The sequence below is a fragment of the Phaenicophaeus curvirostris genome, chromosome 20 (genome assembly GCF_032191515.1).
Source record: "Phaenicophaeus curvirostris isolate KB17595 chromosome 20, BPBGC_Pcur_1.0, whole genome shotgun sequence".
Classification (NCBI taxonomy): domain Eukaryota; kingdom Metazoa; phylum Chordata; class Aves; order Cuculiformes; family Cuculidae; genus Phaenicophaeus; species Phaenicophaeus curvirostris.
In genome coordinates this window covers 11,663,456-11,680,576 of record NC_091411.1, presented here as the reverse complement: position 1 = coordinate 11,680,576, position 17,121 = coordinate 11,663,456, and the positions used below count along the sequence as shown (strand labels likewise).

General features: G+C 43.4%; 1 protein-coding gene across 9 annotated transcripts in view; it reads left to right on the top strand.

Annotated features, from left to right (window-relative positions):
- The window catches only part of STRBP (spermatid perinuclear RNA binding protein), a 63,775-nt gene that overhangs the window by 15,868 nt on the left and 30,786 nt on the right, over positions 1-17,121 (top strand). For all 9 annotated transcript variants that reach the window (XM_069873553.1, XM_069873552.1, XM_069873547.1 and 6 more), the window contains exons 2-5: positions 8,041-8,216; positions 9,881-10,098; positions 12,096-12,261; positions 14,548-14,692. In XM_069873553.1, the coding sequence (XP_069729654.1) occupies positions 8,214-8,216; positions 9,881-10,098; positions 12,096-12,261; positions 14,548-14,692 (532 nt within the window). In that variant the 5' untranslated portion in view covers positions 8,041-8,213. The remainder of the gene's footprint in view (positions 1-8,040; positions 8,217-9,880; positions 10,099-12,095; positions 12,262-14,547; positions 14,693-17,121) is intronic.

Sequence of the window (17,121 nt, the reverse complement as noted above, 5' to 3'; positions counted from 1 at the left end):
CGCGGGTGTGGGGGGCTGCAGCGAGCCCTGCAGGTGGGACTGCAGCCCGAGCACTGCGGCAGCAGGCAGGACTCAGCCCTCCAGGGCTGGGGAGGCTGCGTGGGCCCCATCTGTAGCGCTGAGGAGGAGGAGGGTCGCAGAAGAGGAGGCTTTTGTTACCAGAACAGCCCGAGATCAGAGTTACAGATGTTGTTTCAGATGGTTCTGTGGTGTTACATGTTGTGTCACTGAGCTTCAGACTTCCCTGGAAATAATAATGTAAGACACGGGAGAATAGGAGGGTGACAAACTGAAACTAGCAGGGTGGGGTGGATAAGAGCTGGCAAGAAAAAAAACTCTCGAAGAAGCTTTTAGTAACCTAGAACCTTTGATGGGATGATCTTTGACAAAATGGCCAATTAGGCAGGAAGTAAGAAATGAACCTGAACTTGTTCAGTAGTGACAATGGAACTAAAACGTGGTACAATTCTGATGGAGGATACGAGCTGGCTGAGAGCACGAGAGCTCTTTGCACGATACTCACAGTGTAGTGGTCTCCTCTTCCAAATCCTTTTAAGTCTTCTCGCTTTAATTAAAAACCCAACTCACTGAAGCAGCGAGGCTGACACACTAGAAAATGCATTTGAGTGTAGAGTCATGAATGTTTAAACTGGCTGAAAGGCAGATGTGCACAGTAGGCAGTGTGGGTTTGCAATATTGAAAATGCCAGCTTCTTTGCATGTTGACATCAGGGAAGAGGTTCTAGGGGGAGAAACTGCTGCTGAAATTTCATGGTTAAGGGTTGCTGAAATTTTAGTCGGAAGGATAGAGTTTAGTCTTAAAAACTTCTAAATACTTTGACTTCAAAACTTTATGTAAGCATTAGGAAAATGTGCGTCTCCAATACAGCCTTTATGCTATATTACTTGTAAGAAAGAGTTGCTAAATCTTTTTATTTACACCACAGAGATTTAGGATCCCAGTTGCTCTTTTCTTTCACCTCACTAATTACTGAGACAAGTATTGGCTTGAGGTGCTGAACAGGGAACAACCAGCAAATGTGGTATTCTGTTGCCTCATGGAAGGATGAAAAGTGCAAACCACTGATGCTGGCAGATCTGGTTTTGCTGTAGGGCAGTTGGGTTTTTTTGGGTTTTGTTTTTTTTTTTTATTGCCAGCATGGAGAGGGATTGCCATGATTTCCAGGCTTTTCCACATGTTTGCCTTTGGCCTCGCAGTTCTGCAGAAGACACGTTCTCCTTGGTGGAAGAGCAACATCGTGGTGGCCTTTTCCCCATCCTGGCTGTGTGTGTCTAAGTCGTTAGCCAGCAGGCTGCAGTCCACGGGATGTGAATCACAGCCGGAAAGAAACTGGGGCACTGCAGCTATTTCAGTTATGCTGAAGGGTGCTAGAGAGGCAATGTCCCTGTTCTTAATCTCTTGATGATCGTGGCTGCTTCCCACTGTGGTTCTGGAGCAAAGAGCCTCCTGGGTGAGGAAGTGGACACAAGTGATGTGGACGTGGAAAGTATCTGGGAGTTTGAAGGTCTAAAAAGCTTTGGTGTTGGGATGGGAGTACGGGACAAGGCTTGGGCGGTGGGAAACCCAACACGGCACTGAACTCGCTGTGTGGTTGAGGGGGCAGAACTGTGATTCTCTTTTGGAGAATGTGATGTAATTTCAGGCATAGATCCAGAATTTTGCTTAAACCAGCTCCTTCTCTGGAAAAATGACATTGCAGATGGTGAGTGTCGTTTCAGTGGAATGTAATCCTTTTATTAATTTCAGTAATTCTTCAGCTGTAAAGGCAGGTAGTCTGTGCTATGAATGTCAGATGGTTTTGAGTGTGGATGTCAAATTGTGACTGTTGCACAAACGGGTGTGACTACAAAGGAGCGTCAGGTTTCCATTGTCCAGTTCAGCCAGAAGAGCCGGAATTCCTACACTAGGATGCTGGAAGTCAGAAATCAGTTTAACATGTCAGACATTGAGAATCCAGTGGTCATTTCTGTCTTGTCTCAAATGAATACTTTGCTATTATTTATGTACTATCTAATCTGTGATTTTTTTTTGATTTTTTTTTTTTTTAAGATGCTTGGCAAGAAGTTCTCCCTTTAAGATGTTTGCTCAGTTTTACAGGCAATTTTTTTTTGGATGTTTCTGACTGGTTGAGCAGGAAATATATTAAACTATATTAATGTTCATGTGCCAATTTGTTATTTAAGTGTTGTAGCCAGTTTTTAATTCTTTCCTTTGGTCTGTCTCTGCTCCGTTTTGCATCTTGGCATCCGTAGCAAGAGAAGAAGGGATTTCAAAATTATTTTGTTAGAGAGCTTTTGTAGCACAAGCTGCGACTGGTGCGCTGGGTGCATGCAGGTGCCAGGGAACGTGAGGCCACAGGGAGTTCTGGAGGGAGAGATGTAAAAAATACCCTGAGGACTGCAACTGGTGTGCTGCTCTGAAGACTGCTGAGCGAGTCTGATGATGTATCTTCTTGTCCTCAGTAGCAAATAGTAGCTTACATACTACAGAGAAGGTTTTATATTCCTTACAAAACAGTTTTTCTTTGTTATACATTAGAATTGCTTATCTGTGGTTATTTCTACTAACGTGTATTTCTTTCTGTATGGTGTAGTTCTACATAAAATACAGCATTTTCTTCTTCAAACGATTGTATGCCTCATGCTGTGCTTCTGTTCCTTTTGTAACCTTCCTGTTAGGCTAGTGATGATTTCCCCTTAGACCATCTTTTCTTCACCTTCTTTCCAGGAGCTAAAAATATGAGCTGTGCTCTGCACCACCCTGTTTCCTTTTACCTTGATACATTAATCTAGATTAGATTGTTTGGCACCAGGGTGGTTTATTGTGGCGGTTTTTTCATTCCTTGCTCTACGATCTGGCAGGGAATCCATGTGTTCACCCATTTTCAGTTGCACATGCTATTTCATCGTTGAACCAAGGGTCCCCAAGTTCTCTGTCCATGCAGCTCCCCCTCGGCACAGCTGAAGTCTCACTTGGAGCTCTTGCAGTGGCTTCCTCTGCACCAAGTGAGCTGCTGCTTTCCTTGCCCTGCAAGCACTGCCAGGGCTTGAAACCCTGGAAGGTGGCTTTGATTCCTCCATTCTGGTGATCACAGGTGCCACGACTCCAGGTCTGTTTATCCCCTGTCTTTGTCACTTGTTACGGGGTGGGGTTGGGGCTACCTGCTCCAAAGAGATTCCTGAGTGCAGGAGCCTTTTCGTGAAATGTGAGAACTGAAAGGCTGGAGTAATAGCTGACCCCAGTATTCATTGTATGGAGTGTAAGAATTTGCCAGAGGAAGGGCCTTTCCAGCTTTTAACTGCAGTGTTGCTGTGTGATTATTCATTTGGCTGGAAGATTGCAGGCTTCTAAATGCTGGTCCAGATGCAGCTTTGCCAGGAATTGCATTTATTGGAAAATAATAAGACTCCTATGAATAGACAGTCTCCAGGTGAACCTGAATACCGAGCACATTCTTGGAAGCAGTCTGGGTATTCTTAAATATGTATCCCAGTGTTGCACTGCTTTACAGAGTGTATATACCCTTGTGAGAGGCAAGGATTTCTTTTCCTGTAGTGGTGAGGAATGGAGAAACCAGTTCTGTGCAGCACACAGGGAGTTCAGGTTTGAAACAGTAAATATCTGCACATGCAGAAGGTCAGTCAGACTTTGCAGACTTTCCTGCCCTGTGCTCCTCAACGAGTCCTCATGAATTGTATTTCTTCTTCACTCCCCTCAGTTTGTTGATGCTTTTAACATGATGGAAAACTATTTTGATATTTCTCTGTCAGTTATTTTGACATTAATGAACACTGCAGATCTTGTTTTGTTTGGTGTCTGGGTACATCATAAAAAGAGTTGCTGAAAGAGTTCAATTATAATATCAGCATCTCTGCCAAATGTATTGAGCTGTTCTGAAAAGCGGCTTGTCTTTTCTGACCCAGATACACAGTTTCCAACTGTGGGAGATGCTGCCAGAAAGGCTCTTGGCAGAAGGCCAGCAATAAAATTATACTGCAGAAAAAACACAACATATTTTCAGCAGCACTTTGTACCGTGTGACAAAAAATTACCTGTCTCTTGAATGCAAAGAAGGAGTTAAAATAAACCTGCAATTTAAAGGTGCAAGCCTCTTATTCTGACTTTTAAAAGTAACAAAAATGGCTATAAATTGCGTGTAAACATTGTGTGAATTCTGTGACGGTGTCTGATCTCCTCAGGCTGTGTTAGATACTCGCTGGTTTGTTATTGGTGACCTTTGTTGTCCTTGCTGCTCTGTTACCGTAACCTTGAGATGATCAGATGCTGTGTAAGGCCAGATTAGGGGAGAGGAGGGGAGGCTTGATGCTGCAGCCGAGTGTCGGTGTCCTGCCTTGATGTAACACTTAAAGCTAGTTTTTGTAGTGTTCTGCATGGCCTGGCCTGGTGCCCACCCAGCATCGCATTGAGGATGGGGGCTTCGAGGGCTGGAGTCTCCCTGGTTTCCTCTCTGGCACCAGGAATGCCGCTGTGCGTGGTGCCGCGTTGGGCTGCCAAGGGATGCCGGGATGCCAGATCTACTTTGCGTCTCCTTTCTAGAAGCCTGTAGCTGATATTACATCTCAGTCCCCGTGGAGTGCGAGTACCCGCTTCTCCTGCTTTTTCACTTCCCTGTGCACAGGACCTTGAAGGTAGCCGAGCATATTCATCACTTCGGGCTGTTTAAACGTCTGTCCATTGGGAACACAGCTGCCAGATGCAGGAGTACATCCGACTACAAGGGCCTCATCTGAAATTCTTTCCCTTGTTTGTCTTGCGCCAAAGCATAAACTTCCTCTGTGAAGGATGGGATGTTTAATGGAAACCTTGTTAGACTGTCATGGTGTTTTAATAACATTTCTAATGTGTCAGTTCCCTAGTGACTTTAAACCACGTTGCAGGCTCGGCTCGGCTCCTCCGTGACCTGGTTTGGAGGCAGCAAGTGTTTACTCCTGTTTTACACGTGAGGGCCACACAATGCAGAGGTAAAGGACTTCCTCAAGGTCACCCAGGTCCTGGTAGTGCCAGCAGCTTTTCCTAGGGATTTTCTCACGTGTGTGGGTGGCAGCCCCTGGCTAAGAACCATGCACTTCCATGTTGTGCCTTTTCGTCAGGGCATCAGCTGTTCCTTCCCTGAGGATGCAGGGACAAATATCTAGCTCTAGCCTAGTAGTGGAATGAGGCTGCTGGATTTATGGAATCGCTGCTCACTTCACATAATGCTTTCTGATGTGTTTGGTGCTGAGCTGTGTTCTACTGCCTTAGTCCATATGGTTGGAGCAGATTTGATTTTAGTTTTCCTTTATTTAATTCTGCCTGCTGTCAGATGTACTTAGTTTTGTGTATTGTGTCTGCACAGTTATAGTAAACTCCCTCCTTTTTAGTGCTTTGTTGGAAAGTTTTCTCTCTCGAAGTCTGAACTGTACTTGGTTTTCGCTCCTGTGTGCATTTCTGTGTAATACTCTTAGGATGTCACTGACTTGAAAGTGTTCAGGTATCAGCTTCGACTCAACTTTCAGGACTTTATTCCAGGCCTTCTGAGTTTTGTATTAAAGATCCCTTTGTAATTCAGCTGTTTATGCTCTGCCCTCAGCAATTCACTGCTAAGGAAAAGGGCAGGTAGACTCTAACTTGCAAGTACCTTCATCCAGCAACTTATACTTGTCACTGAAAGTTGAACCTGTCTTGAAAGCACGATGATTCCTGCTGGATTAAGGCAGGGAACTGAGAGTTGTTGTGGTTTTGCTTCATCTGTCTGGTAGATTAACCCTCATCACGACTGTGAAATGTTTCTTTTCGGTCTGTTTCACATTTTCAGCAGACACTGAAATGCACTCAGCACATCCAGAACTGCACCCTGAGGTATCTCTGTTTCCAGAGCTTGTGCAGGAGTTTGTAGACTGGCCCTCTAGACAACAGTCTGCTCAGCAATTTATCCAAAGCACCAGAATTTGCTCAGCCAGCTATCTTTGTCCATCTGCTTTCCATATACTGTACAAGCTGATAAGCAACAGCTTGCAGCACTCTTCGAAGGGAGGCCAGGCTGGAGTGTTGCTTGGAGTCTAGAGACGTTGTACTGGGCATATGCTGAAGTCAGCAACACATTCCAGTGCCCTACTCCCTCCCTGGAATTGCCAAGTTACAGTTACCACAGAAGACAGCAAACTGAAAATGTGAAATGTAGGAGTCACAGGGAAGAAGCACATGGGAAGATAACTGGAATTCAGCTTGAAGAGAGAATTAATTTGAAATAGATAGATGATCTGGAAACATGTCTCCTAAAAGTCTCTCTAGCTTGCCATCTGCTGACTTAGAAAGCATGTTATGATTATAGAACAGCAAAACAAAACGACCTCGTAAAGAATCTGTTTGCTCCTGGGGATGGTGAAAGGCTGTTCAGTGTGGAAGAGCTTATGACAAACTTGGAGTCAACAGTGCCAAAGCAGTAATCTTTGCTTGTTTTTCCTTCCAGCGGCACTGCTGGACTTCCAGGATCTCTTAGGAGAGGAGTCTGGTCCTGCGAAAGAACATCCACTTCCTTGAGAGCTTCTGGGAAGCAATTTGATAGTGTTAGCATATCTTGGTAGGGTATATAGCCTTTGTGAAAAGAAGCAAGGTCCAGCAGGGTTTTCATTAGCTTGCTTTGCCCAAGTATTTTTAGCATGCCTGCATTTACCTCTCTTGGGGTTTCTTCCTTGGCAGTCTTTAGCTGCTGGAGCAGACAGGCCCCTGCACAGTGTTCTTGTCTGGCTGCTCTTTGTTTTACCCAGTTCCACATCCTAAATTCAGTGGCGTGAGATACGAACAAACATCAGGCACTTGCTGCCAAAGCTATTGGTCCTGTAAACCTCCTTCATTTCTTCTTAACAAGGAAAATAGCAAAGCGGGATTTGTTTTTGTCTTTCTCCTGGCATGTTCAAATCTCTATGGGCTGCAACACTTCACTTATTCCCTGTCACACCCTTGAGGCTTAGGCATCTACTTGGCTTTCAAGTCATCTCGCCCATCCCTCTGCTGTTGCTGTACATGCTTTTAATCTCTAACAACGTCAGGTTTCTCTGACAGAAAATATGTAACACGTTGCTAGAGAGGGAGGATCAGCAGAGGAGAAAAGGAAAATGTTTGAGTGCGTGCCTCAGTCTGCAGAAATTTACTAACTGGGTTTCCAGTTGCTTCAAAATATTGCTGAGAAGCTGCTGCAATAATATGCGCAGTGAAAGGAAAGCAGGGGTTTTCTGCAAGGACTGGTGTCTTGTGATGCAATGAGCTTATGCTTTCCTCTCGCACGTTACCTGCTCTGTTATTCTCTTCTTCCCCAGGTGTGCAGTTCCTCGCTCTGCCAGTCCCAGTGTGTTTCCCAGTTCCGTACAAGAGGGCTGGTTTTGCAGGTTCTTCTAAATGTTGTGTGCTGTGAAAAGCAGCACATGGGCAGCAAGGGCGGTGTGGGTGATTTCAGCTGAACATTGTCACAAGTCTCACATCTGCAGTTTGTTAGAATGTGCTTGTCGTCTTTTTTTTTTTTTTTTAAATAACAGCTTGTAGTTATTGCCATATGAAGTCTCAGTTCTTGTGCAGCACCTGACACGTTTGGGATCAAGGGCTACGCTGGGAATTTCAACTGATAATTACTTTGTGATAACTAAATATAGTGTGTTTGATTCCTGATATGGATGCAACATAAAAATAGAGACTTTTGAGCTGGTTTCATGTAGAGCATATTTGAGAAGCTGGATTTCGCGTCTTCCTCAAATCAGAAATGTAGATTGCTAGGCAGCTGACAAACCACACTGGGATAAGCTCTCCCTGGCATGGGAAAGTTGTTTCATACGTGTGGGCACGCTACAAAAAGTGGCTTTCCACAGTGACATCTGCTTGCTCAGGAATAAATGGTTCAGCGACTGCCTCCCCATCTTGAAGCCTGCTTGCTTTAATCAGTGGTTTGACTTCGTGTGCTGCATTGAGCACTTACTGGAATTAACAATGCCATTGCCTCTGGTTTGAAGTTGCTTCTCTCTTTTGCAGGTGAATTACAGGAAGTGACTCCCAGAGCACCTTGGCTGTATGAACTCTTGAGCTGTCAAGAGACTGAGAGGCTTATGAAGAGGTTCTGTCAGGCAAAACAGTGCTTAGCAAAGACACCAAGGAGAAGGGAAAAGGAGAAAAGGAGGAGGAGAGAGCTGAAACACTAACAAACCATGGTAGGTATTTGTCATCTTTCATGGAGTTGCATTAAAAATATTCTCTGCTGATAGTCTTGCGTGGGGCCTGATAAAACCCGAGTGAGGGGATTTTCTGACCTTGCACTGAATTGGAGATGGTACTGCATACTGTGAGCAAAGCCAGAGAGGGCTGATATATTGTCAGCCTCTTAAAGCCAGAGAGTTGTCTTGTGAGCCTGCCTTGCATGAATTATTAAATACGACTGAAGGGGATGCTCGTAAGGTTTTCTAATAAAACTGGCATTAGCAGGCTGTAGCAAACAGCTTGGGTGACCTTGAACTTGCAGATTGCATAACCAAACGCTGATACTCCCCTTCAGCTGCTTCCTCACAACAGCAGGTGTTGATTACTCATGTTTGCGTGTGTGTGATTGAATATGATTCCATGCACACCTTGATAATAAACCTGCAGATGAAACGTGTGTAGTCGCACATGCTCGCTTTGTGTTGTTGAAGTGAGGAGTCATTTCTACTCTCCCTGGTACTGGTTGCAAAGTGGGAATGCCTGAGGTGTTGGATGTGTAAAGCTGTGCAAGTCCAGAGTGTTGTGATGGTAAGAGTCTGAGGATGCATTCACAGAAAGGCAATAAACCTACCCCCTTCCTGAAAAATACCTGTGGAGAGCAGTTTAAGCATATTTATGTATTTTAAGTCCTCTTAAGCTTATTACTGAGAAAATGGGCATGAGAATAAATGCAATGAATTTTAAATGCAGTTCTCTAACACTTGAGTATTTGATTGCTGCTGATGCCTGTGTGTTTAGAGAAAGAGACCTTAATATGAAACTTTTACCTGTTACAGAGCACAAAGGCAGGAAGAGCACTCGACAAAGCAGAGTTGTCAATATATTGTATTTTAAATAGTGTCCTATTTTGCTATTATTTTTTGCCTAAATTGTAATGAAGAATTGGTCTTGTCAGGCACTCTTCAGTAGAAAAGAAAACAAATGTCTTCTAAACTAGGAGTTACTAATTTGTTCCTGTTTGACTGTTTTCCTAATTGATGTTTCACGAGATAAGAGATGGTATGGGTGAATTAATGAATGCAGCTTGTCAGTTCTCAGTGCTGAACTGCAGCTGCCGGCTGTATCTGTGCTGCGGATAAGCCACAAGAGGGACCTCCTGGAAGCATTTTGCAGCCTATGAAAATACTTGGGATAATACCAGACCCCCACTGATGAGTTGCTTTTATGACCTGAATTGTCCTGCATTCTCTCTCTCTTGACTTGTGCCAAGTGCATATGGTGTCACAACTTTGGTTACGATGGACATAGCAGACAAAAGATGGAATTCAGTTGATTAATTTGTAGATGTCTGTAGCAACTAATCTGATACAGCAGTCTAGACTTGTCTAGTCATACATGGATGGGGAGAAACGTAATTCTGCAGCACAGTTTATCTCATCCTGAGGTAGTGTTGTACCAGCTTAATGCCAAATTTTGCACTGGTGTTTGATTTCTTTATTTTGTCTTTTTAAAATTTATTTAAATAAAGATAAGAAGTCACTCCTTCAAGATTATAAGCAATGGTCATCGTAAAATGCTTTCCTACATCTGTCAGGGAAGATTCCCATTCAAGCAATGTTCTTCTATTGATAATCCAGTAACCATCTTCTTTTTTCCCCCGTTTCCCACTTCATAACAGAGATCTATCCGATCTTTTGCTAATGATGACCGCCATGTTATGGTGAAACATTCAACCATTTATCCATCTCCAGAGGAACTTGAAGCTGTCCAGAACATGGTATCAACAGTAGAATGTGCCCTTAAGCATGTCTCTGACTGGATGGATGAAAAAAACAAGTCTACGAAATGTGAGGCTGATGTGGAAGCAAAGGAGGAAGCTGCAGAAAGCAATGCCAAGTGAGTGAGCCGAGCCTCATAATGTGTCACTGTACAGCTCTGAAAGGGTTCCTTTCCTGCTAAATAAGAGTTGCAGTGTTGCTTGATTCTGTTGCATATGAATGTTCATAGAAGGAAACGAATTTCTTTAGATTCTTTGAGGTGGGAGCGCATAGGGCGAGTGCAGGGAATAGCAATAAGCCCAATGTGGGCAGCAGTTGCTCTCTATTCCATTATTTATTTTACCATGAAGTTGCGTTCAGGAGATGCTTTTCAGCAATTTTAACACAGGAATGCAAAAATCCATTGCAAATCCAAAACACAGCCCCATACATGTCAGTATGAAGAAATGTAACTGTCCCAGCCCAAACCTCTACTGTGTTCTTCTGGAGTAAGGTATGATTCAGTGCAGGTAATGGAGGGAGATCTTACTCTGAATATTACTGGCTTAATACAAGCACAAGAAACGTGCTCCTGTATGGGTGGGTGGAGCAGAAAGCATTCATGACTTGATCTGTTTTCCCAACAGCATTATGGATTCTGGGGAAAGTTCATCAAATATTAGTAGTGTTTTTCCATGGGTTTCTTTCTTAACATGTAAGTTTGCCCTGGATTATCTCTAGGAGGAGGTTGTGAGCTGGGGAGCTGTTGAAACAAACTGCTTGCTCTGCATGAAATTTAAACACAGCACTACCTACTTGGAATGCACTGATCCACATAGGAGATGTTCAGCAGCACGAAGACCATTTGTTTGGTAGCCTTAGAAAAGTAAATATACAAATGGCCCTCATTTGACGCCTGTGGCTTTCTGTGTTCCATAATAAATATTTAACAGACACAAGTCTGATCATGGGCAGTTTTGTGTAAGCTGAGCTGCGATCTCTCTCTTTTTTTTTTTTTTTCCTCTGGTGTGAAATGTATTCAAACAGAAGTAGCAAACTACTTAAAACTGAGTATTTTTACATAAAAGCACTGGTTCATGCCCTCTCCCTTCAAAGCACACAGATGAAGTGCAGTTATTAGATGAAGGCATTTGAATTGAAGCTTCGGATCTCTGTGGTGACCTTTGATCATGGTGTGACTGGGTCTGGGGGGGGGTTGTTTTCTATCCATTCCCTCCCTCTGGATGATCAGTGTGGTGTGAGCAGGGATGCCGCCTTTCTGGCTGAGGCAGTTTACCACCTTCACTCACCACCTGCGTTTAGGGAGGTTTGTAATGGTGATGTGCACTAGTGAGATGTGTTGTGTGGCAACAGCTGGCGTTGAACTGTCAAAGATGCATTTTTCTTGATGTTTTTAATCAATCCTGGTCTACTAAACTGTTTTTTGTTGCAGTCTTTCTCTCAGTACTCAAAACATAGCTGTTCTTCTGTTGCTCTGAAAGTTATGTTTACTGTGGCTCTTAAATGCTTCCCTAAACTTTAGCTGGAGAGAAGAAACTAGTACTCGAATCTCTGTTCCTTTAGGTGTCAGTTAAGAGTTGTTGGAAGGAATTGTGCCTGGAAGACTTTTTGAAGTGAGCGGTTTTCCTGAAATGTCTGTTTGTAGTTATGGGCTAAAACTGCAGAAGTTGGTTGCACTGTTTTAAAAAGGTTTGAATAGATAAAGGTTTGAATGCATGGATCAGCTGAAAAAAAAATGTTGAAAATATGTGTGGCCTTGTTTAAAGTTGGAGTGTCGCTAAAAGACAACAGGGATCACTCCTGAAAACAGGATTTCAGTCAGAGAGCTGCTCTAGATCAGTTTTTCTACTCAGTTTGTAGATCTTTAGACACTGAATGTGGACTTTCTGAGCTGTGAAGCTTTGTGACTTGAGCTGGGCAACATCTGCATCCACATGAATTGCAAATCAGTGCTTTAATTAATTATTTTTTTCCGTAGGAGCTACTTGCATAAATGGAAGCCGTGCTTTTCATTTTCTAAGCAGGGATACAGCACTTCAGCAGTCAGTGGTCTCATTCAAGTATTTTGAATGTAGAAAATACCATTTTAATTACTCTAAATTGTTTCATTTCCAGGGATCAAGGTGGTCGGACATTGTGTGGTGTTATGAGAATTGGCTTGGTTGCAAAGGGCTTGCTGATAAAAGATGATATGGATCTGGAGCTGGTTCTCATGTGCAAAGAAAAACCCACAAAGACCTTGTTGTCTATAGTTAAAGACAATCTCCCAGCTCAAATTCAGGTGAGTCAACCTGCTAGGTTGTCATGCAGCAGTGGCTGATGGCACTGCACGGCGTGCTTGGGAAAGGGATGGAATTTGTTCCAGGAGAAAAGACAAGTGATACAGATTAAAGAAACTTCCTTTGAATGTAGGATGACATCTAGGGTGTGTGAGGTGTTTAATGTGGGGGGGATGTGAAGTAGCTATTCACAAAATTTCACATCTTATTCTTGTTGTTGTCTGATCCCCATCTGTGATGTCACTTTTCCTATGATAGCAGCTAACCTTTCTGTTTGGTACCTAATCCAGTTCATTTTTGCTCTGGTCCAACCACTAACATGAGCCAAACTGCAGTCCCAGAAATCCTCCCTACATGAGCATGTGATTTAGTCTGCCTTGTTGTCTCGCCTCAACCTTAAGGTCTACACTGCAGCTGCACTGCTTCGCTTGGGCTGCTCCAAGATAAATGTCTCTCTACTTGTGAAGTGAGAACAAGTCACTTCAGGTGGTCGCTCATAGCTGTTTTTATTTGTGGCTATTTGGTTCTGAGATTGGCGTCCATTAGGCAGCACTTAAAGCTGATATTGGTCTCATTAAAGCAGCTGGGGATAATGCCTTTCTGACAGGGTTCAAAGTCTGAATAATCAGTCCAGCTTCCAGACTGACAGAGACCACTACTGAGAAACAGTGCCCTGAAGTATGCTCCCTCTCTCCAAACTATGTCCAAGCTCCATCTGCTTTCCACCTGATCCACTTTTCTGCCTTTCCACATACACAGTGTGGGCTTTATTGTTCTTGGCAGCTGTTTGTTCTCACCGTTCACTTGTTCAGATGAAGGGCTTGTTTTAATGAGAACGTTGTGCCTGTGGATGTGGCCCTATCCATAGCTGGAAATGCTAAGGAACTCTGAGCAACAAAGACTAAATTTTACTTGTTTGGAAATAATAGGGATGTATTGAGTAGTAAAGAGCAAACTTTACTTATTTGTAGTGAGGCATGGGATGAGAAGGGTTGAAAGTGATAAAAATTAGCATATGCTTAAAAAAAAAAAAGAGAATGGCTGAACAGAACCGATGCATTTAGAGGTGTGAAGACTGCAGTGAATTCAAGGGACAAGTAGGTAAATCCTGTGGGAAAGCACCATCAGGAAAGGGATTGCAGAAAACACAAGGTAAGAGGAATCTGACTCGTGAAACAAGCTGCAGCTATCATGGGCATAAAAGACAGCGAGGTGTTCTGTAGCCACATCGGATACAGGAGGGAGGAGGAGGGTGTAGGCCCATTAGTGGACAAAAAGAGCAAACGAGGTACAGAGATGTTAAACACTCTGTTGAAGGCTGTAGGGAGCAGATGCTTCAATGTTTTCATCCTAACAATAAAGGAGCTGAAGTAGTGAAGATCACAAAAGGGAAAAAGTTAGAATGCGTATTAGATATGTTCTAATTGTGTGGTGTTGCTGAAACAAACTCACAAACATGAGGAGCCATCTGTGCTTATCTTTGCACTCTTGGAGTCTGAGAGAGGGCCCAAGGGACTGCTGAAAGACCTGCAGATAGAGATCATTTGAGATAACTCTGATGCAACGCACATGGATGGAACTAATTATAAGGCAGTTCGTAGCATTATCTACAAAAGAAATTAAGCGAGAAATAAAAAGGTTATTGGAAACAATTTAAAAACTATTCAATGTATTGTTGTGATACTAAAAGAGGAAGGAGCAAGGAGCACTTTGTTGCAAAATAGGTCATCTAAATTATAAGTGTGGCTAGAAATCGGAATAGGCTGTTTAGAGAGGTGGTAAAATCTATTGCTAGGCCATCTGAAGAGTCCTGTGGGATTGGTAGGAGATGACTGTGGTGTGTTTGGTCATACTGCACAGCAGGTACGTGGACAAGGCGAGCTGGTGTGGCTCCTGCACTGGAATCTGTCACCCATTTGCATGGACAGTCACGGCTGTGTTGGTCAGACCGCATCTGAGAGCGCTTGTACATTTAGAGGCAGGGTTACGGAGAAGCGCGTACTTAGAACAAAAGGTGCTGGTGGCATTTCACACACAGCTATGAAAGTCAGCTTCTGAATTTATTAAAAAAAAAGGTGATAATATTGTGTAAGTAGTTAGCGTTCTCATTAAATCTGCTGCAGACCTGTTTTGGAAGCACATGACTGGGGTTGTCCTGTTTGTTTTTAATGAGGGAGGCAAAGACTTGTTTGTTATTGCAGTGTCTTTTAGGCTTTGCTTTAGTTAAGAGGTTCTGCGGGTTTTCAGTTGACTTGGAGATTCTTGAAATCTTTCTTGGTGACTTTCAGAAACTTACAGAAGAGAAGTATCTCGTGGAGGAGCATGTAAATGAGGCAGCTATTATTATTCATAACACAAAGGAGCCCAAGCTAACTTTGAAGGTGATACTTACATCCCCTCTCATTCGAGATGAAGCAGAGAAGAAGGAAGGAGGTACAGAGAGCGTTTTAACTTGGTTTTGAGACTGTTCTATCTAAATGCCCTGACTGTGCAGCACAGGGTTAACTGGGGAGTAGGCTTTGTCTTCAATTGTGCATCACACGCTGACTAGATTGGCTATTGTGAATAGGTCACATTATTTGTATCTTAAAAAGACAAGAGTCACTTGATTTTCATGTGAATCTGCATGGCTTTCGCTTGCAAGCAGTGTTGCTGCAGTGTAAACAGTGACACACAATTAGATCTTGGTTCTCCTTTCTTTCAGACTTGCTAGTTAATTCTTGAGCACCTGGCGCTGCACAGTCTTGTTTTCAAATGAAGTCAGTCAAGTGGGATTGGTTCGTAGTATCTTGGAAATCTCATAAAATTGTTTCTCTTTTTACATAAAAAACAATCTCCTGCAAAGCTCGCAAGTATGTCATCCTGGCCCTCAATTTTTATTAACTGATGATACACACGTGTATGTTTCTAGCTTTAAGAATTTCCTAACTGGGATACGGTTGAAGTTACAGTGCTACAAGTCAGCACTTCTGCTTCTGAATTGAACGTTGTACCTCATGTCCTTAGAACAAAACAGATATAGAAAGCTGTGGCTGAGTTTCTTTCTGTTCCTTCTCCCTGACTGCCTGGTGTCCAAGGTAGTGACGTGCCCCTTGTTAGAGGCGTCTTGACTTTCAGTGACAACGAGGTTGAAAACGAACCAAGAGAAATAGTGAAGAGCAAACGTAGCCATACTTTGTTTTATTTTTAAAACCTTGTCAGTAATTTCTGCTTCCCAAACCTATCCCTAGAAACTTTGCCACTGGATGATGTCAGACCTTTGACCAACTGGCCACTCTCTGTCATGACAACTGAGGCAGCTGGGCCCATGTGGGCTAGGGAACTCCCTGTCGCGCTCCTCCCATTTCTAGACTTGCCACAAGTCCTTTGCTTCCTCCCTTCTCCCACATGAAAAACCGACACAATGAGAAATGTTGGTCAGTTTCTCTTCGCTTCTGTCTGGGGCAAAGGCAGGAAGGACCCCTGTGGAGTGAAATGGAACCCTGGCAGCCTTTGGATGCAGAAAAATCTTACAAAACAGATGAATGGCAAAGATTTCCTATTTGCAGTCTCCGTTCATTCTCAAATTAGTAACCGTGCTCTCTAGCAAGACCTTTAAAAACAAACTGCATATTACCGTAGTTGTTCTCCGGTTTCCCATAAGATGCTGAGATCAGCCCTGTAGTTGTTGCTGCTGATCCACGTTCGTGAGAAAGAGCACAAAGTGCAGATCAAATTTTAATGACGAAGGGTTTGTTAGATGCTCACGAGGGGATAGAGCTTTGCACAAAGACTTCTGTCCAAGTATTTTCTTGCACAAAGTGATGCTGTTGTGGCTGTGAACTGTAGGGACTCCGCAATTCATCTCAGACTGAATGAGGATTTGAATTTTTACTTTCTTGTATCTAAAATGTAGGGGTTCTGGTTTGTTTTCAGTCTGAAAATATTTTTCAAAATTCCATAGTAATATATTTTTTTAAATGCAATGGTTTCCTACCTCTGAGTGCAGTTACTGTCCTGTCTGTGGAGCTGGGTAGGATAATGAGCCTGGTTTACAGCCCAGGTCTTTAACGGAAGGTTCATCACAAGTGAGCAGACATTTATCACAGTGCTTTTCAAAGGTATGTGAAACGTTACGTGTTGTCACTAAGTAAATTGAAAAGAGATGAGAATACTTTTTTTTTCCCCCATAGTTCCAACCATATTTAGGTCACTTAGATTCAGGCCAAAACAGTTTCATGCCTAGTATCAAGGGAAAACGCTCAGAGAAACCGTCTGGAGAAAGTACCCTGATCTCCAGAGAAAGCACTGTCATATATTTTTCAATACCCCCGAATATATTTTCTCTGCAGTTTTAACAACTGCCTTCAGTTTATCCCATACTATTTTTTGAATGAAGGAGCTCAGAACGCTTGCCAACTTGCCTTTCATCTCACATGTAAGATGGACCCTTGGGTCCAGGCGCTGCCCCGCTTTGCCCCAGCGCCTCCGGCCGGGAGCACTGCAGCAGCGGAGCCTGCGTGAAACTGGCCAAGGTTTCGGTGGCTGCGGTCAGCACTAATCTGTCCCCTAACCCGCCTGCCAGGCCAGGCACCCGCCCGCCAGGTCGGTGCTCCCATCTGTTCTGTAGGAATGCTGTGTGTGCCTTCATGCCCTGATGTCAGAATGCATCGAAAAACATTCCTGGATTTCTCTTCAGTCCCCACCTCTTTGGAAGAGTGTTCATGTTTAAGATGTGGTGTTTGTCCTATTTGTTTTTGCTACTTGTTAGCAAAAATAAATACTGGACCAGTGTGTGTGTGCATTTCGGTGTTTCTCACAAATGGCTATCCATAAAGCTCTGCTTTCTCATGTCAAGTTGAGAAGTCAAGCACCTAAAATTC